Source organism: Cyrtonyx montezumae, unplaced genomic scaffold, assembly GCF_038088225.1.
Source record: "Cyrtonyx montezumae isolate F1298 unplaced genomic scaffold, pur_monq_1.0 scaffold_51, whole genome shotgun sequence".
NCBI lineage: Eukaryota > Metazoa > Chordata > Aves > Galliformes > Odontophoridae > Cyrtonyx > Cyrtonyx montezumae.
The window spans coordinates 501,457-523,475 of record NW_027072058.1 but is presented as its reverse complement, the minus strand read 5'-3'; the positions used below and the strand labels follow the sequence as shown (position 1 = coordinate 523,475).

At 58.1% G+C, this 22,019-nt stretch overlaps 1 protein-coding gene and 1 long non-coding RNA gene across 2 annotated transcripts; both read right to left on the bottom strand.

Moving 5' to 3' along the window:
- Positions 1-4,354: 4,354 nt before the first annotated feature.
- Positions 4,355-8,260, bottom strand: TMEM161A (transmembrane protein 161A). The gene is made up of 12 exons (XM_065748733.1): positions 8,204-8,260; positions 7,574-7,677; positions 7,408-7,488; positions 6,967-7,064; positions 6,728-6,884; positions 6,410-6,561; positions 6,278-6,338; positions 5,976-6,119; positions 5,729-5,842; positions 5,412-5,586; positions 5,241-5,337; positions 4,355-5,155 (listed from the first exon to the last, which is right to left on the bottom strand). Exons 1-12 carry the CDS (start codon positions 8,204-8,206, stop codon positions 4,899-4,901), a joined length of 1,443 nt encoding a protein of 480 aa, XP_065604805.1. The 5' UTR covers positions 8,207-8,260; the 3' UTR covers positions 4,355-4,898.
- A 2,138-nt stretch (positions 8,261-10,398) lies between these two features.
- LOC136056541 (uncharacterized) lies at positions 10,399-21,033 on the bottom strand. The gene is made up of 3 exons (XR_010622954.1): positions 20,837-21,033; positions 10,812-10,950; positions 10,399-10,638 (listed from the first exon to the last, which is right to left on the bottom strand). It is a non-coding gene; the product is annotated as an uncharacterized LOC136056541 (long non-coding RNA).
- Positions 21,034-22,019: the final 986 nt, after the last annotated feature.

Here is a 22,019-nt window from a genome sequence, read left to right as displayed (position 1 = left end):
CCTCGTGTCACAGCTTTATTAATGGGAGTGGAGGTAATTGCACAACCGGTAGAAATAGCTTTTTCTTTTCTTTTGTCTTTGCACTTGTTCTTCGGAGCATAACTTGCTTCTCATGCCAAATATTTCCCTAGGAGTTGAGCACTTGTGCTTCCATTTGGTGGACGTGGTGGGGAGCCAGCATCCTGCAGTACTGGCACGTGTGTTGATCCTGGAACACAGGGATCGATCCTCCTCTAATGGTTGTGGATGGGCAGGGTATGAACCTCAGTGATTTCTGCTCTAAGCCCACAGATGATGATTTCCATCGTGAAACTTGACTGCAGTCACCATCTTACCTTGTAATTAAATGTTAGGTGTCGTCGTGAGTGTCGTTAGAGATGATAGCCACGAGTTCTGTGTGTTTTTACTCCATTGCTAATGGAAGATGATCAGCTGTTCTCTGGGTGAAACGTTCAGTCCTTTGCAAGAGCTCTGATTTCTTTTCTCCAATGGAGAAGCCAATTACTTCTGCTCTTGCCTTGACCTCGCTTGGCCCGGTGAGGAAGTCCTGAGGCAGTTGCACCTCAGCAGGAACGAGGTGCAGACCAGCAGGGAGTGGCTGTGTGTAGGTGTGTGCTTGCGTGTCCCACCGTATATACGACCCACGCCGAGTCCTCCCTCAGCTTGGAGGCTGCTGCTTCAAAGCACTGTCCGTTCTGCACAGATGAGTACAGTAGTGACAGCAGAGGAAGCTGAGCTGTGCCATCCACGCTCGGGTCAGGCTCCTTTGCTCTATGGTACAGTAGTAGGTGGTTGGGGCAAGCTGAGCATCTCCAAACCCCTGTGGCAACAGAGGTGGCTTCATTCTTCCTGGGTCCTGACTGAGAAAGGGTTTACACTGGATGGCTCACCCCTCTTTTGGGACTGTACGGGAGGAGGGGGACTTGCAGGGCACCTCCTGCCTTGCCAGGCACACAGCTGGCACGTTGTGAATGGGAATCTTGTGGAGGGGACAGCTCGTGGCACCTTGCAGCCTAAGGGCCGAGCTGAGGATGGAGAGCTGAAGCACAGCCCAGCTCAGAAGTGCTGAGCCGAGAGAAATTGTTCCTTCATTAGCAGCTCCACCTGATTTTAATTCAGTACACTGTTAGCCAAACACGTTTCCAAGTTTTGCAGGCTGAGCGTTTACTCGGAGAGAGATCTGAATTCAGTCTGTAATTGTTTTGGTGCTTTTATTTCTTGGGCGATAGAATAACTGTGTCACTGCTTTGGGCTGTTTTGAATAGTTCTTTCTTTTTCTTTGGTTTGAATGTAGAAGAGGAAAAACGGAGTGTTCCCTTCTCTTAATCTTTGCATGAGTTGAGATGCATTCCAGATCTCTGTGCTGCCCAGAATGAGTGCCCCAGGAGCTCTGGGCACAGCGATCGGGAAGGGGAGGTGCCTGTGTGCTAGCCAAGAGCCATTCCCTGAGCTCTGAGAAGGAAGACAAGTCTAACAGGAATATCCTCTAGTTCATCTTTAATTTACTACCCCGAATTCTCCAGTTTTCTCATTTTGCTCCTCTGAAATTCCTTGCTTTCATTTTCAAGTCATGTGTCTTACTGTTCTCGAATGCATTACTGCCAAATGTTCACCTGTGCTTTTATTTTTTTTCCTTGTCTTTTCTTCCCGCTTCTGCACCTTCAGTTCTGCACTTGCACTTCGAGAAAATCAGGTCCAGTGAAATGCATCTAAAATGACAAAACCAGAGCTTTGATAGGGAACCCTGAAGCGATCCTGCTCACGGGCAAGGCAGCCTCTGCTTGGGCAAGAAGGTAAAGGCACGAGGTAACGGGGCAGGTTCTTGGATTCCTTGCTCAGCATCACCCCTTTCCTCAGCTCACTGTGAAGTGTTGCTGCTCATCACCTCCTCTTTGGGTACCTCTGTGTGAGCGGTGCGGGGGGAGCTGGTGCTGTGGGACATGGGGGTGTCAGCCACAGAGCACAGCTGGGCCCTCTGCTTTGCGAGGGCAGGCAAGGATAGCAGGGGCATCAAGTCACTGAAACCCACGGGATGAGCATTGGCCAGCCAATTTCTCCTGGGCCGGTCCAGAGGAGGAGGTCTGGGGCCATCCTGCACAGCAACCTTTGCTATTGCAGGGCGGGTGCTTCCCACTCCCCCCTCCACGTGATGGATGCAGGGTGTCCCAGCACTGCTCGCTGCCTGTGCGGTCTATGCATATATTAGCACAACCACTGTTAAATGCCTTTTGTCCAGACATATCCTCACCATCTGTGTGTGTGTGTGTGTGCGTGTGTCTGCGTCAATTTTTGACTGCTTTTCTTGGATCTGGAGTTCTATTTTATTGCAGTGAAGACACTTTGTTATATAATGTTTATATATTTTAAGATTTGTGCCAAGAGAGGATGTATATTTAATAAAAAATTGAACTGACTTTGCAGGCTCTGAAGGCCTCTTCTGTTGTACTTTGCACATCAGAGGAGCGTGGCACGTTGGGTGGATTTACCCTGGGACCAAACCCAGTGATGTCAGGGCTGGGGCTGCACATCCTCATGGTTCTGCCACAGCTCTGTGCCCGGAGCTCCCACTCGAGTGCCCCAGAGGTGCTTTGGAAGATGGGGAAGAGGAGCAGCTCAGGAACTGCTTCAGAGCGCGTGGTTCTCCCAGCAGAGCCCTCCGCTGTGCCCATCCCCAGCGCCGCAGAGTGGGATGGGGATGGGTGTGCAGTGGCAGCAGGTGGCACTGTCGGCTTAGCCATGGCCTGGTGGCTTCCCCCAAGTTGGGGTCCCCCTGCTCCGCTCGGCCCTGCTCAGCTCTTGGGGTTTTTAGTGCTTGCAGCTGCGTTTCAGGCCTCGTTTGGCTGTGGGGTGGCGATGCTTTGCTGTCTCTCACTCCTTGCTGGGCAGTGGGGATGGATCCAGCCCTGTGTGCCCACCCTCCACGCTCCCTGCTACGCCTCCAGGGAAACGGGACCAAGAGCTGTGTAACATGCACTAACCCTTGCAGGATGCCCGAGGCAGAGCTGAACAACAGCCCTCACATCCACCTTCCCTTCAATCCTGCGAGGTTGGCATCTCCAGCTCTGCTTACCAGGGTTTGGGCTGTGCTTCCCCACCCAGATTTGTACAGAGGGGGGTCAGTGATCCACTGCTGCTCCCGGGGGCAGGGAGAGTGGCAAGCAAGGGGATCCTCTTTGGGACAGGAGCAGAGATTGCTGCTTTCCTCCCTGCCCTGGGGCACGAAGGAGGACCTCCAGGAACTCACTGGCAGCTGGAGGTAGGTGTGCACTATGGGAATAGGGGCGACGTGAGGCCAACCCCAGGTCACAGCAGAGCACCCTGGTGCCAGCAGAGCCTCTTCAGCACAAAGCTGCTCTGTCCCAGCTGCTCCTCTCTGCTGAGAGCCTGAGGTGCAGCCCTCTGTGGAGCAGAGCCCAGCTCCGCACCATCACCCAAATAAAGCGGAGATGCAAAGAGCGAAATAATTCTGGGGAGAGAAAGATGGGGGGGCTCTCTCATTGTATTTGATGTGGCCCAATTTCAGTGCTGGTGGATCTGTCTCCTGCTCTTGGCGAGTCTATCAGTCATTGTCCCCGCCTGAGAGGGTCACGTCTGGGCAGATCTCTGGGGAGGAACTGTCTGCGTGTCTGACTGCAGCACAACCCCGGGCCCTAGCAACCCTCCTCCTGCTGCCAGTGCTTCCCCGAGCTCAGCCCCCGGCTGCTTCCTGCACATGCTTTGGGAAAATTAGATAAATGAGCCATCAAGAAGGTTGGGCTGGCTCTTAATGGGACAAGCCTCTTTGCATGCTGGCCCTGGGGGAATCTCCCTCCTTGCACCTTTCCACCCGCTCCTTGGTGACCGTGCTGCTGGAGCTCAATGCCTTGTGCCCATCCGTGGTGCTGCTCTGGACTCGGGTTTCTCCACCTCTTTGCGAGAGGGGCATTTCCCCTTTATTTTTCTGCAGTTTGGGCACTGCAGAAGAGGAGGGGTGTCTGGATTAGCCCTGTTAACACCGGGCTGAGAGCTGCCTTCCCATCTCAGCCCTTAGCAAGATGGAATTAAGACCATTACAAGGCTATCAAATAGGATCAGAGCCCCTCTCCTTTCTCTGAGCAGCACAGCCCTGCTAATCCTTTTACATGCAGCTGGACCAGCACCCACCAGGCCCCCTGTCTCCAGGAGCCCATCAGAGCTGCACGAGGGCTGTGTGACCTGTACCCCCTAAACCCTGCTGGGATGAGCAGAGCCATACTGGCCTGGTTGTGTTTCCAGGACAAAGCTTTGTCCCCTTGCTGCCAGGGCAGTCCCAGGAAGGGCTTCAAGGCAGCAAAACACAAAGCAGCAGCTCCGGGATGACCAAACAAGCTCTGGGTTACTTATTTATTTCTAAAACAGCCAACAGCCAAAGCTGTTGGGCCTAAGGATTTCACACCAAGCTGAGGGACCACCCCAAGAGCTCTGACCCCGCTGGGCAGAGCACAGACCCTACAAAAACACACACACTCAGCCAGGGGAGGCAAACTACGCAGAGCAAACCCCAAAGTCTGTACTGCAAAGCGAGGCTGCTGCTCCAAACCCACTGCACTGCGACAACCCCTGCTGGGATCCCTGCTGGCTGCAGGGCTTTGGGCAGTGGTTTGAAGCCAGCAGCAGCAAACCCTACTGTGGGAACCCGGCTCCAACGTCACCGCGTGGGACCGGAGGGATGGGGACAGGCACAGCGGTGATGGGCTGCAGAAGGGGACAGGCAATGTACTGCCACAGCCCAGTGCATAAAACCCGTCCTGCCAAGAGCAGGAGCGTCCCCATGTCCCACAGGCACATGGAAGCAGGGAAACCAAACCAGGCAGGAGTGAGTTCATGAAGACAAACACCCCAAGGGCACAGGACACGAGCACAGGTCCCAGCTCCCCCAGTCAGGACACGGCCAGGTACTGGTGGAAGTAGAGGCCGAAGAGGCTGGTGACGACCTGGCACACAGCCACCCACCAGGTGAGGAAGGCGAAGAGTCCACGGAAGAAGAGCGGGGTGAGGATGCTGCCCAGCACACCCGTGATCTGCTCCACCGCCACACGCACGTCCTCCCCGTCCTCACCGCCGGCATGTGATGGTGCCACGGTCACAGACACGGGGATGGGAGGGGGCTCCGGGTACAGCCCCCACGAGTGGTGCCCTGTGGGGCAGAGGGAGCAGCAGCCAGGGGTCGGTCCCCACATCCCCAGCCCGGAGCGCTGGCGCTGGGTCTGATGGTGACTCACCCAATGTCTTGAGGAGCAGCGTGCAGTGCAGGGTGAGGATGATGGGCCCCAGGTACTGCAGGCTGACCACCGGCACGTAGCAGTAAATCCTCGTGATCTGAGCACAGACGGCCGTCAGCGGTGGGGCCGAGACCCCCCCCCGGCCCACAGCCCGGCCCCACGCGCCCGCACCTTGCGCTGGATCTCCACGGCGGCGATGCGTCCCGCTTCCTTCCTCATCTGCTGCACCCAACGCTCGGCCAGGCCCAGGTACGCCTGCAGGTGGAGGCGGGTGGCTGCCAGGCGCAGCCCACACAGCCCCACCACGGCCCAGAGCCGCGCCGTGTTGTAGGCTGAGTCCGACAGGCTGCGTGGGGAGAGAGGACGGGGCTGCTGGGAGGGGTCCCACGATCCAGAATCCCCCAGGAAGCGATGGGGACGGGGCTCGGCTGTGCCTCAGTTTCCCCCTCAGGGGAAGGCCGCTGCCCCCCCCCCCGTGCACCACTCACATCTGCACCGTCTGTTTGCCCATGGGTGCGTGCAGCAGGAATTCCCGTGAGATGGGCCTGATCCACAACACCACCACCAGTACCGGCGCCAGGAAACTCACGTGGAGCAGAACCCTGCGGTGCAGACATCAGGCAGCCCCGTGTCCCCGTCTCCTCCCTCTCCCAGGCCCCTCACTCTCTGCCATCACCGCAGAGCCGGGGGGTCCCGGCCTCTATGCCCCAACCCCACTCTGCCATGTCACCCAACTGGGTCAGGGGTCTGTCGGCCGTCATGCGGAGGGCATCGAGGTGTGTCTGGGCCAGGCGCAGCCCTGGGAAGGTCAGGCAGGCGCCCAGGAAGGAGCAGAGGGCCACCAGCCCCAGCTTGAAGGCCAGCTTGGTGAGGGGCAGCCTGCGGAAAAACAAGGGATGGTGGGGGCACGGCTTGGCCCCGATCCCGCAGAGCCCCGGGAGACACTCTGCACTTTGGGTCACCGAGGGAGAAAGCAAGAGTTTTCAAAACAAACTCCATAAATAAACCACTATTTTCCCATCCTGAAGTCAACTCACGTCCACTCCCATCCCCGTGGCTTCAGGATGCTCTCCAGGTTGCTGCTGACGCTGTCCAGCCCTGTGGGCAGCACACAGATATCAGTGGGTGCCCGGGGCTGTCCACCTGGCCCCGGCCCCCCCTGCACCCACCGGGCTCCAGGCCGAACTCCAGGTATTGCTCACGAACCACCAGGGCCACCATGGCCAGGAGGAGGAAGAAGAAGGCGAAGGTGAGGCAGACAGAGCGCTCGCCGCCCTCCTCTGAGCGGAAGTAATGGCGCATCACCATGAAGAAGACCTTGCTGGGGTGGGGGTGGGGCTGTCAAGGAAATGGGGGGGCTACAGGAACAACCCCCATGCCAGCGGGACCCCCACATCATTAGGCCCAAAGGGAAGGCTCTTGTTAGGCACAGCTCAGCAGCAACGCTTTGTAAGTCCACCACGCAGCACCGGGAGGCACAAGGATACATGGAGAAGAAGACGGTGAGCAGGCACCAGAGCACCCCGAGGTTCATCTCCCTCTGCGGCTCCACCACGCAGCTGTAGCCCTCCGTGAAGACGTACACAGCAGTGGCATAGACAGCAAAATCCACAAACCATTGGTACTCCAGGAAATAGCGCAGCACTGGGGACAATGAGATGTCACTGCCACCACAGCTGTCACCAAACGGGGCTGGGTGCAGGGGGAGAAGGGCACTGGGAGGTACCGAGAGCATCCACGGTGGTGATGGGGGACGTGTCCAGGTGCAGGTCGATGTCACGGGGCACCGAGAGCGGCTTGTCGTCTGTCACACCGTTCATCCTCCTGTAAGGGAGAGATGGGCTCAGGGAGCCAGGCACGGAGCTGCTGTGTGCCCCAGCACTGCGCATCCCTGCCGGGGAGCTCCTCATGGAATCACCTGATCCACCCCCATGGGCCCACTGACCACGTCCCCCCCACCACTCTGCCCCACACCTGTAGGCACACACGGGGTTGTGCGGACTGCTACTTGGCCTTCATCCCATTGACCTCAGCCCAGCAATGCACCCTGACGAGACCCCACTGCAGGGACCCCTGGTACCCTCAGGCAGCTCAAGGGGAACCCAACGCTGGGGATCGCTCCCACTGCCCCCACCCACCAACCCTGCTGGGTGTCCGTGCTGCTGACCTGTCCCGCTTGGTCTTGGGGCGCTGCTTCCCCGCCAGGACACGGAGCTCCTCTTCTGATGGGTGCTTGAAGCGGTACAAGCTGCACGGCAGCGGGCATCAGTGGGGCCGGGTGTAGCCCAGACCCGGTGGGGAGTGGGTGAGGGGCTGGGGTGGGGGGGTCCTACCTGCCATTGCAGAGCAGCCAACGAGCGAAGGAGCAGTGTGGGGCCAACTTCTGCATGACGCTCGCTGCCAGCAGGCTCACCACCACCTGCACCCCCATCACCGCCTGCGGGGGGATGGCTTCAGGGGGTGCACTGCCACAAGCCCACCTGGAGCCCCCCGTGCTGGGGGAGCCCCCAGCAGCAAAAGGGCTGTGGGACCACCCAGACACGCAGCCCTGGCCACGCACCCACCCTGGGATCCTCCTGGACGTGCATTCAGAGCACACCGTGCATGCAACCCCAGGACACAGCCCCCCAGGACACAGCCCCCCAGGACAGCCCACGCTTTGCCATCCACTCCTAGAGCACGGCTTCCCCCCCACGCCAACCTGGACGTGCAACTCCTGGCCGTGCACTCCCCGGGACAGCCTCGGCCACGCATCCCGAGCACGCACCCACCACGCAACGCGTCCGGCCACGCACCCCTCACCCCCCCGCAACACAGCTCTGCTGTGCACCGCGGAGCACGCATCCTGCAACACCTCCAGGCATGCACCTACATCGGAGCACCCTGAGCATGCAAACCCCTGAACGTAACCCCTCGGGACCCTCTGAGCGCTCCCACCCCACGCGCGCTCCCACCCCGTTCACCATGCCGGGGTCAGCGCAAAGGCGGCCGCAGGAAGCCCGCTCTCCGCCGCTTCTTCCCCTCTGGCCAATCCGACGCCGTTCTCCTTGTGATTGGCAGCTCTTTGCCCAATGGAAAGGCAGAACCGCGGGTGTTGGGCGGGCCCTCTGGTGGCGGGCAGTTCCGCGCGCGCTGCCTCCTGGGAGCTGTAGTTCCGCGGTTTGCGTTGCGTGCACCGCTGCAGAGCGCGTGCACCCGCGCGTGTCGTGCACGCGCTTTGTGTGCTGCACGGATGCACAAAGGGAGGCTTTGCAATGCGTGCAGAGGTGTGCACAGGTGTGGGAGCTGCAGCTCCTTCTGCATCAGTTTCCCGCGCGGCGCGTTTGGTGCATTTCATCTCTTTGAGCCTTTGCAAACTGCACCGTGCATCGCTCCCGGCAGTCCGGGGTGACCCAGGCCCGGCACGACACACGGACCGCCCTGACCTCCCTATGGGCACCCGCCCACCCCAATGTTGGGATGGTGGTGGGGAGGGGTCCCTGGCGGTGCCGGTGCTCCCGGTCCGGGCGGGGGCGATGCCCGGGGGTTGCCATGGATATCGATCTTCCGGGCGACGGGATGCGTTCCCGCTAGATGTCGCTTCCGCCCGTGCCCCGAGCGTCCCCCGTGGGCTGGGGGACCCGGGCCGGGGGTGGGGGGACAGCAGCATTCTCCCCAGACGCCCCCAGGGCCGCGCAGCCCTTCACCGATGGGGCCGAGCTCACGGCGTACGGTGTCCCCGAGCCCCCCCCCCTCCCCGGCTGCTGAGTGCCAGGAGCCCCCACCACGAGCAGAGCCCCCACTCCACAGCACCGCCAATGTCCCGACATCCCCCCCCCCCCCCCGCACCCCTCCCAGGGGCTGCATCGGAAGGTGTCGGTGCCTGGAATGAATGCGGGGTCCCGGGAATCCCCCCCCCCCCCCCCTCCTCCTTCGCCCCGGTATTGGGTTTCAGCTCCAGCCACAAAATTAAAAAAAAAAAAAAAAGGAGGGAAAGGGGAAAGATGGATGTTCCGAGCACCTCAGCCCCGCGGACACAAAAGCCCCTTTGAGGACTGATTTTACACCGCTCCCTCCTCCAGCGGGATGCCCCCAATTTGCATCAGCAATAGGAGCTGCTGTCACGGGCGCTGCTGGGATGTCATCGTCGCTCTTTTGGGGTCCCCACCTCGTGCCAGGCCCGGCCGTGTCCCCACTGCTGCTGGGGCTGCACTGTGCCCACCCCAAAGCTGATCCTGTGGATGTGACAGCTGAGCACCCGTCGGTCCCATAACTGAGAACCCCGTGGGTGTTGGACCCTATGGGTACTGGGGACCCTATGGGTACTGGGGACCCTATGGGTGTTGGGGACCCTATGGGCGTTGGGGACCCTCTCAGGGACTCTGCCCTCGGGGGCAGCTGTAGGTTCAGAGCTGCCGTCCTGTTCCCCCCGCCGAAGTTTTCCATCTCGCACAAAGGCGGCGGGCATTGTCTGGGCTGCATTGCATTACCCAGAGCTCCCGGAGAAATCACTTGTATTTCACGCTCCATTGAGCAGCTGCCTGTATATATTTTCTGTGTTGCACTTTTAGCATGACAAAGGGAGAGGGCCTGTGAACTCCTTGCTCTTCAGACCTCTCCGACACGTCCCCCGAGCGGAGCCCCCCTCGGTTAGCATAACAAACTGCCACGCTCCCTCGGCCGCGCTGCCCCGGCCCTCCGTGGGGGGACTCAATGGATCGCTCAATATTTGGGCGGTGGGATGCTGCTGCGGGCGCGTGCGGTGCCGGTGCCGTGGGTTTGGCTGCGCCCGCAGAGAGCTGCACTGAGTTTTGGTGTTCATCCCGAAGTGTCAAGGCTGATGGGGGGGCTCTCGGGGGGGGCTTGGAGCCCTGTCCAGACTCAGGGCTGGGTCTGCAGCTCAGGCATCCTAAACAGAGAGCAAACTCGAGCTCATAGGCACTGGTGCTCGTGGGTTTGGAGCTGCAGGGAATGGGTTTCCAGGCTCAGTTGTAAGGAAGCAGCTTGACATTGGAGTTAAAGCCACGCAGGTGGGAGCTGGGAGCTGGAGTGAGTCCTGGGAGAGGTGGCAATGGGCTGGGGACCCCAGGGGAGGGAGATTTGGGGTGACTACAGGGAAATTCTGCTCCAACATCAGCAACACAAGGGAGACCAGGTTGTGACGCCGCCGTAGGCTCTGAACACTTTTAATATACTTCTTGTTTTTCCTTTTCAACTCCTTTTGCTGCACACCTTGTCCCTCGGTGCCTCAGGCTCAGTGCCCTGGGACCCTCCTGGGTCCAGCCATGGGATGGAGTGAGTCCTTACCCTGGGGACAGGGAGGGGTCCTGCCTGGACCCTGCTCATGTTCCAGACCATGCCCGGGCTCTCCTCCATCCCTTCTTGGCCACCCAGACTGCATGACATCCTCTCACATCACCTGTTAAAAGGAGAAACCAGTGTGAGCCCTCAATGGGCACTGCCAGAGTCCCATCCCTGGGAGGTGACAGTGCCACCACGGCACCGACCCTCTGCCCGGAGCCCTCCTGGCAGTGTGGGCAAACATCACACCCCAATGTGCAGAAAGGTGGGTGCTGCCCCCCAGGTCCTCACCAAGAGCTGTGCTTTGTGGTGGGTGTGCTGCCATCAGGGAAGAGCAGTGGTGTGTCCTCAGCTGTGTCCATGTCCCCGTGGGTCACCAGAGTGGGGTCCAGCACCATGTGTGTGGGATGCAGTCAGCAAAGCCCCGTTCCTGTGGAAGGACACAGAGCATCAGCAGTATCCCAGTTCCATCCCACACTCCTTCCCCACCGGTGCACCCCTCCTTTGATGGGACCTGAATTCGCTCCTTAATTGCCCGTCTTTGTGTTCTCCCTTCACGTTCGGCCTTCAGGGCTGCTTTATGGGGTGCTAAACCTGCACTGACAAGTGCTGCATGGCATAAATCCCCACCAAGTGCCTGTTCCCTTGCTTCACCCAGCCCCAATCCCTGATCCCTGCCTCCAGTGAGGTTTTGGGGTGACGGTTCATCCTCCCATCCAGGAGAATGCTCTCTATAAACTCAAGGCTGTTCCCCCAGTCCCACCTCCAGCCCTTTTTCCGGCACTGACAATGCCACGTCTGTGCCTGATCTCAAAGGAGCCTTGTCTGCGGGGTGCAGATGCTGCAGAGCCCCTTTCTGGGGGCATTGCTCCCACTCCCTTATGGGGTTGAGATTCAATGCGGCACCGGCTCTGCCCCGGTATGACCAAGGGTCCCCATGTGCCTCTCTGTGCAAACCCTTTGGGGTGAGGCTGCTCCACCTGAGCTTGGTGCAGGAAACAGGGCTGGGATGGGGCTCTCAGTAGATCCTAAATGCAGAGGGAATAAGAAGGGTCCAATCCCACTGCCCCACGCAGGTGGGAACCAGGGGCCCCGTCCTGGTCCCTCCTCCCCGGCTGCTCTGCCCTGGGAAAAGCCAGGCTGGGAACAGCTTGAGTGTCCGAGCAGGGAATTCATTTCAATAAATTTCCATAGGGATTAATTTTGCCCCTTCCCAGCAGCACGGTGGAGCCCGGTGCTGTGCGTGTGCATGAGAAAAGCCAGGGCTGGGGGGGGGGAGGGGGCATCGGTGTAAATAAAGCAGGGCTGGTGAGTGCTTGGAAATGAGCAGAGGAAAAGCTGGTTTTAGCTGTCAGATTTCAGAGTTTTTAAGACTCCTTTGGGAGCATTGCAAGAACTAGCTCCCGTCGCAGCAAAATAAAAGCAGGGGAGGAAGATCTCCCTTCCTCCTCCAGGAGCAACGATGGAGGGGCCGTGGCGTGGCCGTCCTCCGCACCGCGGTGCCATCAGTGCCTGACAGCAGCACTGCCCCTTCACCGGGGGTGGGGGTGGATGCAGTTTGCAGTTTGCCCCTGGTGCAATGCTGCTGCGCGAGGGACGAGGCTCCTCTCGAGGCTCTTTTGCTATGGGATGCAAAGGAAAATTCTGTAGGACCACGAGGATTTTGAATGTGGAGTGGAGGTGGGCGCACAGCGAGCGACGCCGTGCTGAATTCTCCCCGTCCTCGAGCAGAGTGAAGGGGACAGAGGCTGCTTTCTCTCTGCTTCTTTTTTAAGTGTGTTTTATTTGTGGCAAATGAAGAATAGAGGTGTATGTGTGGCTGTGAATGGGGCACAGGGGCACCAGGTGCCCGTGCCCAGGAAGGAAGGCACCTCCTGATATCAGCACAGTGACCCGGAGGGGTCGGCTGCAGGTGGAGAGCTCAGCACAGCCTTCTACATCACCAAAAGCTGCTGGGGGGATTCTCCCCACAAAAATGCTGATTACTGGGCTCTGACGTTGGGAGATTGATAAGGATACTGGGAAATGTTGATATTGGGGTGGAAAATGTGGGACTGAGTAATCCCTGGTGCCTGGAGCGTCCCCTAAAACAGACCCATCTCAGGAGTGGCCACCAAGGCAGAGCGCTCTTCACTGAAGATTGGAATATCCAACCTGAGTCTGCTCCCCACAAAATGCTGTGAGTGATGCTGGGATTTTTGAAAGCTCAAAACCATCCTTTACCTCTGGACTTTCTGCAGGAATGATGAAGATGATTTTGGAGTGAATCGTCATCTTTGGGAAGGAGTATGAACGCCGTGGCCCTGCTGGCCCCACAGCATTCCCAGCCCTCACCGGGACCAAACCACGACCAAACCCCGGCTCTGAGCATTGGGTTTGCACTCAGGAAAAGTCCCTTCAGCCATAAGTGCTTTCCCAAGATGACAGCTCTCATTCCATCCCCTAACTCCCTTGCTTTAACCCCAGGGCCTTCCTGGGGAACGGGGAACTTGCAGCATCATCCCCGTGGTGCTTCACCCCATGTGCCTTTGGGGTTATTTCTTCCAATAGGAATAACAGAACCGTACAATGGTTTGGTTGGAAGGGATGATCATCTGCCCCAACTGCTAACCACAGTTTGCTCTCATTAAGGTTTGGAGATGCCCCACGACCCTTCCCCAGTGAGGGGCTCACAGGGATGAACGGGGTGGGACTCCCTATCCCCTTCCTGCAGGAGCTCCTGGTGCCTGGGGCTGCAGGAAGGGCACAGCCAATGGTCCCAGTTCTGTCCCCATACAGGGACCTGGAGCAAGATCAGAACAGGAGTTTGAGGCCAAGCTCAGCATCAGCGCTGAGCTTCTCCGCTCTTTGCCATGGAAACAAGCGTTGCTAAGGGATTGCCTGAGAAGGAGTAAAATATTCTAAAATCCAAGTTTGCACGGCCTCAGGAGTGAACCTGGATGGGTTCAGCGGCGCTTGGAGCACCCCAAAACCTTCCACGGTCCCCCCACGGGCCACATGAAGGGTCCCCAGGGGATTAAGGCTCCCGTGCTGCGGAGCGACGCTCATTGCACGGTGCCTCAGTTTCCCCTCCTGCACGACCTCGCTGGGACAGCCTGCAGCACCCGCTTGGTTTTATTATATGGACACAGGGAGAGGGGTTGGGGGTGGGGGGGGGGATATAATGTGAGCAGGGCCACCTCTGACCTTGACCCCCGTCCTGGCCGCCCGCAGCAGCTGGGCCTGCAGCTCAATGCGCGCTTTGTCTGCGCCCACGGCCCCGCGCAGCGACGTCGCCCCATATAATATTTATGGAGTTGGTGGTCACCTTCTCCCCCCGCTCCCCTGCCTGAATCTGAATAAAAGCCACGCTCAGGATCAGGGGAATTTGGGAATTTATAGTCCAGCAAGTTGCTGCTCTTCAGCTGTTGCTTAGGAGAGTTTAAAAGCAAACAGGTGAGGGAATGTTCTTGCTTCCCCCAAGTCTTGCGAAGCTGCTCCGCTCCCGCAGCAGTTCTGGGAGTGGGAAAGGCAGAAAGAAATGTCATATTGCTGAGTTATTTTGCTGCACTTCTCTCTCCACTAATTCCTACAACAGAGCGTCCGCCGTGTGCCCGTCGCCTTTGCATTGTTCCCTCTGATCCCCAAACCCTGTGCCCCGAGCACCCCAAAGGCGGCAGACGTTGGAACATCCCAGCTGCTGCCCTGAAATCCCTTTACATCAGCAAAGTGCAGCCTCTCCTGAAGGACAGGGGGAGGCAGCCGGACCTCAGCATGTCTGCACAAACCCCTGCGTGCTCCTGGGGCTTTGGGGACATCAGGAATGCCCATGGGGTGGACGATTTCTGTGGGATTTTGGGCAGTGTCAGTCGTGGGATCAGTGAACCAGACAGTCCCTTCTCCAGCTCTGCTGCCATCTCCTGATAAATCTGCTCATTTGGAGCAAAGCAGAGCCCATCTCATTGCCAGTGCAGAGAGGAGCCACTGCTGAGGTGCTGAGGGCATTTCAGTGCTGGTTTGGAGCATCTTTCTGTTCACCAAACTGGGAGGTAATGGGCAGAAACGCACCTGGGACGCCGTGGGTGTGCAGACAAATCGCTCCTATTGTGCTGCCTGACCCCCATAACTGCACCTGGGGAAGGGTTTTCCCTCCCATGCAGGAGGAGAGATGGTGGGGAAAGAGCGGTAGTGGTTTTCACACGTGCTGAGCTCCTTTCTGGCCAACCCAACATTGCTGAAGCTGCGTGAGGCGATGGGTTGTGTTGCAAACCCCAAATGCAGGTTGAAAAGCCCCAGTTGCAGCTGGCAACGACAGAATATCAGGACAGTGCTGTGTCCTCCCTGAGGAAGCCAGCCTCACCCATAGGGAACGGCTGCAGCTTCAGTGCCCCCAACCCCACTGCACGTAGGGAAATGCAAGCAGGATGCACCCCAGCATCAACCCTGAGTCCAGCTGGCCTGAGCTGGGGCAGTTCCCAGTGTGCTGAAAAGAGGAAACTGCTTTATTTTCACTCTCGTGTGCTGGCTGCATCCTGCCACCACTGCTTCCCAAGGACACGCAGCGGGGGCTGCTCCTCGCTGCACCACGGAGCATCTCGTGCTGTTCCCTTCCCCAGGGCTCGTTCAGGGAAATGCTGCCTGACACCGCCCCGCCAGCGCCGGGCTGGGGATGGATCTGGAGTGTCACCTCCTGCCACCGCCAAGCTGCAGGGAGCAGGGTGAGAAGAGGAGGGTGGGAAAGGGAAAAAGTCCTGGGAGGCAAAAATAAACCCGTTTGGTGCAAGTGGAGCTCCAGAGCGCCTTTATGCACAGGGGTTGCGATGCTCTCCACGCAGAGAGCTGCTGGGCAGGATGGTTCCTTCAAAGACCAAGGCTCGGCCAGGTGGGCAGAGCAGCAGGATGGGGTCTGGCCACCACCCCACGCCGTCCTCACCTTCCCATCCCCATCCTTGTGTCCCCTTCCCAATCTTGGTGTCCCCTTCCCCACCACGGATGACACCTCCGGTGCAGCGCAGCCCTCCCGGGAGCTCAGGACCGGAGGGCGGGCTGGAGATTGAGGGTTGTTGTAACAAGCATCATTGCCGGCTTGCTGAGCTAGGCATAATTGTTGCAAAACCGCTGCGCACATGCTGAGCTTCATAATTATCAGGCTTGTCTGCCAGCCTCTCCCTTCCCCCAGCACAACGGCACAGTTGATTATGATTATGGTGGCTAATTTTGTCTGGTGCATCTTAGGCATATGGGCCCCCACCTGCTCTGAATATGCAAACGCCGCTGATTTGCTCCTCGGGCTGAGCGGGGCCGTGGGCAGGCGGGGAGGGGGAACCTGCCCACTGCTGCTGCCTGAACAAAGAAACCCACGCGGCGGCACGGGCACAAAGAGCCAACGGCACCGGGGCTGCTGGCTGCATGGCGAGGCTCTGCCAGTGCCCATTGTGCCTGCACGGTGCCCACTGCACCAACACAGTGCCCATCCCAGCACCCACCACTGCAGCACGCGGGCTCCGATTTACTCCCACAGAACCAAGACGGAGCACTGATGAGTGCCACACACTCACACAGCCCTTGGGGTGCACAGTGACACCCCACGGAGCAGCCCTGCTCTGCACCTCCCCAGGCAGAGCTGTGCGGGCCGTTCGGAGCCCAATTTCGGCAGTGTCATCGCTCGTGAATGGATCCGGGCGATGGTGGAGGGCAGATGAGGTGCTCTCGTGCCTGACTCGCCAGGACCGCTGTCGTGGGGCTTTGCCATGCTAATGGATAATTAGGTAGGCAGACAGACTGACAAGGACCCAGATGGATGGATGGATGCCACGAGGATCTGGTGACAGATAAATAGGCAGATGCTAATGGGCAGCGCAAACAACAGCTTAGACTCCTGCTAATTCCCACTGTAATTTTTAAGCTCTCTCCAACCTCCCCCCTTTTTCCCCTCTCTCCTCCCGGTGTTGAGCCCTTCCTGGCATATCCATCACTGATTTATTTCTTTATTTTTTGCATAGAAGTAGCATGAATGGTTACGGGAGCTTGGAGGGATAATGAGGAGCACTGAGCCCAGGTGGGCAGTGTGCCTGGGGAGCTGCAGCCACGGCCAAACCCATGGCCAGAGCTGGGACTGGGGCAGCTCCACATCCCCTTCTGTCACTTCACACCTCCTGGATGCTGGTTTGATTTAAGATGCAATTGCTTTACATTAAAAAGATAAAAAAGAAAGAAAGAGAGGAGAAAGAGAGATAGAGAGAAAGAGAGAAAGAGGCAGGGAGGGAGGGAGAGGGGAAGGAAGGAAGGAGGGGAGGAGGGAGGGAGGGAGGGAGGGAGGGAAGGAAGGAAGGAAGGAAGGAAGGAAGGAAGGAAGGAAGGAAGGAAGGAAGGAAGGAAGGAAGGAAGGAAGGAAGGAAGGAAGGAAGGAAGGAAGGAAGGAAGGAAGGAAGGAAGGAAGGAAGGAAGGAAGGAAGGAAGGAAGGAAGGAAGGAAGGAAGGAAGGAAGGAAGGAAGGAAGGAAGGAAGGAAGGAAGGAAGGAAGGAAGGAAGGAAGGAAGGAAGGAAGGAAGGAAGGAAGGAAGGAAGGAAGGAAGGAAGGAAGGAAGGAAGGAAGGAAGGAAGGAAGGAAGGAAGGAAGGAAGGAAGGAAGGAAGGAAGGAAGGAAGGAAGGAAGGAAGGAAGGAAGGAAGGAAGGAAGGAAGGAAGGAAGGAAGGAAGGAAGGAAGGAAGGAAGGAAGGAAGGAAGGAAGGAAGGAAGGAAGGAAGGAAGGAAGGAAGGAAGGAAGGAAGGAAGGAAGGAAGGAAAGAAAGAAAGAAAGAAAGAAAGAAAGAAAGAAAGAAAGAAAGAAAGAAAGAAAGAAAGAAAGAAAGAAAGAAAGAAAGAAAGAAAGAAAGAAAGAAAGAAAGAAAGAAAGAAAGAAAGAAAGAAAGAAAGAAAGAAAGAAAGAAAGAAAGAAAGAAAGAGAGAAAGAGAGAAAATAAAGAAAGGTTTGTCCCTATTCTCTCACTCACGGGAGTGGGAAGGGAATTGTGAATGGAGAGGAGGAGGCCAAGGTGGAGTAGAAGCGGAGACACGCGGCCAAGCGGCAGCGGAGACAAAAGAAAGCGTCTTCGCTTGTTTTCCTGTGCCGCGGGGAATCCACGTGGCGTTTGTGGGAAGGCAGGGAGAGCAGGATGGGGACAGAAATCCTGCAGGAAGGCTTCGTGTGGTGTGGGAGGCACAGCCCCACAGCCCATGGGTGCCCCCCACCCATCCATCTGCCAGCGGCCCCGCTGGGAGCTATGGGGATCAGCAGTGGGGCCGTGGGGATGCTGCTCAACTTTGGGTCTTCCCAGCGTGGCAGGGACCCCGCTGCCACCACTGCACCCCCAGGCCCCACTGCCCTCCATCCCCACTCCCCCTTTCTCACCTCTCCTCAATCTGTCCCCCAACCATCAGCCCTCCTGTGATATTTCCCCTCTGTGCTTGGCTTTATCTGTCCCGTGGTTATCTCATTGCTTCTTTCCTCCCCTGTCTGTCAGCTTTTCATCCTCTAACCCCACTCGTTTTCCCTCTCTTCACTTTATGGAGTGGAAACCCTGGGGGTTGTGCCCCCATCCACAGCGACGTGAAACGCAGCCCAGGAGATGCCACCAGCACTTGGGCAAGAAAGTCACCGACACCATCCCAATGGCACGGGGATGGGACAGGGCAGAGCCTGCAACCCAACAGCACCCTGAGCATCCTCCCGGAGCCAGCAGCGAGAAAACCCATTTCTCCCTTATTTCTCCCAAACTGATCCCTGAGGAGATGCAGAGGACGGGTCCCTGCACGCAGCAGCTGGTGCGGGTGGCTCGGGGCCGCTCAGGTGGCCGCATCCCGCTATGTAGGTCAGGGCCGGGGGGGGGTGCGGGGGCTCCAGCCCGGGGCCGCCCCTCCCGCGGGCAGCGGTGCCAGCTTGGATTAAACCCCTGGATGCTCCCAGCGAGCGGGAGGGCGGTGCGGTGCCGCCGCCACCGAGCTGCTCCCGGGGGCGAAGAGCTGAAAAGTCGGAGCGTCGCCTCAAATAGATGAGCTCTGCCCCATCTCTGCAATGCCGGCTCTAAATGAAGGAGTCTTAACGAGCAGCAGCGGTGGGCTCCGAGCTGAGCAGCCTGGGCAGGGGGCTCCCGTTGTGCACTGCGCGTTATATACGCACATAGTGCACGTGTGCAGGATGGCATCCCATATCTATACATACAACACATGCATACATGTGTAACCTCGGGTTTTTTTCCATGTTTCAGCTGGGAAGCAGCTTGTGTCACCAAAAATGACCCCCTTCCGAAGATCCCTCTTTTTAAGAGCCACCCCTCCGAGTTCTCTCGTTCGGAAAGAGCCCGGAGGCATTTCTGAGCTCCTGCAGGTTTTCCCCATTTCTTTCTTTTCCTTCCTGAGCGGGAAAAGAATGAAAAAAGGAAGAAATGTTTTCCTTACGGAGATGAAAATCCGCAGAAAAATATTTGTGGGTTTTTTTGTTTGTTTCCCTGCTCCCATCTCAGCACCGTCACAGCTGGGCTGCGAGCAAGAAACACTGCGATGGGAAAACCTCCAATTCTCAGTTAAAAACAATAATAATAATAATTTCCTGGATGCAGACGTCGGGGGCACACTCCATTTCCTATTATTTTTCCTTTTAGGCACAGAATGTGGGGCAGAAATCCCGACATACTGAGGTTGGGTGCCAGCAGAGCCCCACGGCCCACAGCCACCGCGCAGCAAAGAAAAACCACTCGAGAGCACCGTGAGGATCTGAAGGGCTCAAAACACAGCCCAGCCCTGGGGGAATGGATTTGGGGATCTCCCACCACACCCATCGACCGCTGAAAGGCCTAAGCGACGCATCGCCCGCTCTGGGGCGGCCATCCCTATGTGACCACGGGGATCTGGGGGGGAGGGATGCGCAGACGTCGTCATGCTCAACCCATAGGGATGGATGGATGGGTGGACAGAGCCCTGAGGACGGACAGAACCCAGAGAGTGGGGTGGTGAGGGCACATCCCAGAGTTTCATTAGGATGCACGAGCAGTGCTGTGGGTGCACCAGCGGAGGGGGAAGGGTTAAGGGGCGGCGGGAGAGAGGGGCGAGAAGAAAGCCCGAAGAAAAGAAGGGACCTCGTAGCACCGGCGGGCTTGATGGCTTAATTACCATATTCAAATCTAATTAATTCCCCTTTGCATAAAAAGGCCACGGCGGGCGTGGGACCAGCCTTGCAGATGGCGTCTCATGCTCAGCACCATTTTGGGGCCGCCGGCCATCTTAGAGTGAGGTGGAGGGCGGTTTGCCCGCAGCGCCGAGCAGCTGCCGGGGGCACCACCGGGCACGGGGCCGGCACCGAGGGGCCCCAGCCACCCCCACCCCATCACTGACAGAGGGATGGGGAGAAGGGGCACTGGAATAAAGGGATGGAGGAAAAAGGGATCTGAGAGTGGTGATGGTGTTGTGAGGAGGTGGGCAGCGTGCTCGGGGTCTGCGTGGGACGGTGCTGGCAGATGTGGGTTTTGCCACCCCGTGCGCATCTCTTTGGGACCTTCACCCCCAAACGCAGAGGGGAAACGAGGGGTAGCAGTCCTCACCCCCCCGGGGGGAACAGAAGGGAGCACCCAAATCTCTGCAACTGAGATGGGGGGGAAAAAACCCCTCTGGGAATGTGGGTGACCCACAGCGCCTGTGCCATGCAGCCCCAGGGAAGGTACGAGCTGTTTTCCTGCTGCCACGGACAGCTCTGCTGTCACATGCAAAGCGCTGAGCTGCAGGGGCTGAGGGCTTTTCCCTTGACTAACTCACAGGGATGCTCAATGGCTGTGCTCCTCCCTATCCCCATCTCCATCCTCATCCCCATCCCTATCCCCATCTCCATCCCCATCCCCATCCCTATCCCCATCTCCATCCCCATCCCTATCCCCATCTCCATCCCTATCCCCATTCCCATAGCCTGCATGGATTTAAATGACACCCAAAAACGGGCACCCAAAGGTGGTGGGAGGGTGCTCATGTTGCTGAATCCAATGTCTGCCAGCAGGAAAATGGGCACAGGGAGGTGGGATGGAGCAGAACAAGGGGTACTGGGGGAAGACGCAATCCTGGCTGGGGGAAAGCAGGAGGAGATGGAGGGAGAGTCCTTGTTATGCTGTTCAGTCACAGAAAATGATGTTTTGAGTCATGTAGAGAAGATTTAAGATGTACATTCAAAAGGAAATGGGGAAAAAATGTTAACCAGAAGCTGTTACCGATGACACAGTCTTTTTGGTGCGATTTTCAAAGAGGATTTCTAAATAAAAAGGAAGATGCAAACAATTTCTGCCCCCCTTCCCCCCCAAAATACCCTCCAACTTACTGCGTCCAGGAGGCTCTGGAGCATCCCTGGTGGAGTATGGGTACTGTGCCATGACTGAGTCACACTGCTGCAGCCACACCATCCCGTTCCCCGGAGCCGTGCCCAGATTTGTGGCTGCAAACCCGCAGCTCCAGGTCCTTGCAGGACACATCTTCCCCTGGATTCAGAGGGTGCTGCCATGGGGCCGTATCCATGCTGTTCCCGTTGCTCCTCTATCCCTGTTCCCTGCGGTGGCTTCTGCTGGTGGGAGCAATGTGGGGATTTCTCCTCTGCAAACAGAACAAGACGAGCAATGCATGAGGTGCTGCCTGGCTGCCTCCATTGCTGCAGGAGCTGGAAGCACAGTTTTCCTTTGAGTTACTGCACAAGAAAAGGAATGGTGAGGTTGGACAGAGAGGACAGATCGCTGCCTGCCCCATGCTGATGGATAGGGGTCCCCAGAAGCCTGCTGCTCCGAGCTGGGGCTGTCACTGAGTGTGGGATATTGGGCACCATGGCCACCTCCAGCACACAGCCAGCACAGAGCCGTCCCACACAGCTGCGAGCTGTCTTTGAGGTCCCTTCCAACCCAAAATGTCATTCCATCGTTCTTTGCCCACCAGAATGTTCCTCCTGGGTTATGTGGCAGGTCAGAGATGGGATGCAGCCCGTTGCTAGGGGACCAGTTTCCATTTGGCCTCTGCACTGGGGGCTAGTGGGAGCATAGAGCAGCTCCATCACCTCCCCGATCGCATCCGGCTCGAGACAAACCCCCCTTTGGATGTGCCAGTGATAGGATGCCTTGTCCTGCCCAAATCATCATGTTTATGCCCCCCAAATCCTTTCTCTGGGCTGAGCGTCTCCCAGCCCCACCCACGGGTGACACCTTTGGGGCCATTTCCTTTTCTCCCCACCATCCAAGCCCCTCCATTGCCCCTTTGGCCAACCCCCATCCCCCGTAGTGCCCAGCGGGATGCTACGACCCCAAAAACAGAGAACGGTGGCTTTCCCCACCCAGGGGAGCAGGTCGGGCTCTGCCCCAGACAGGCGGCAGGAGCTGGGGGGGGGACAGGGGGCTGGGGACGCCCAAGGCGACGAAGGCTCAGACACAATGCTGCCATTCACGGGGCCGCGCCGTGGGTCCCGGCCCTTCCTGCCCAGACACAATAGGGGCGGCCCCGCGCGCCACTTGTGTGCATTGTGC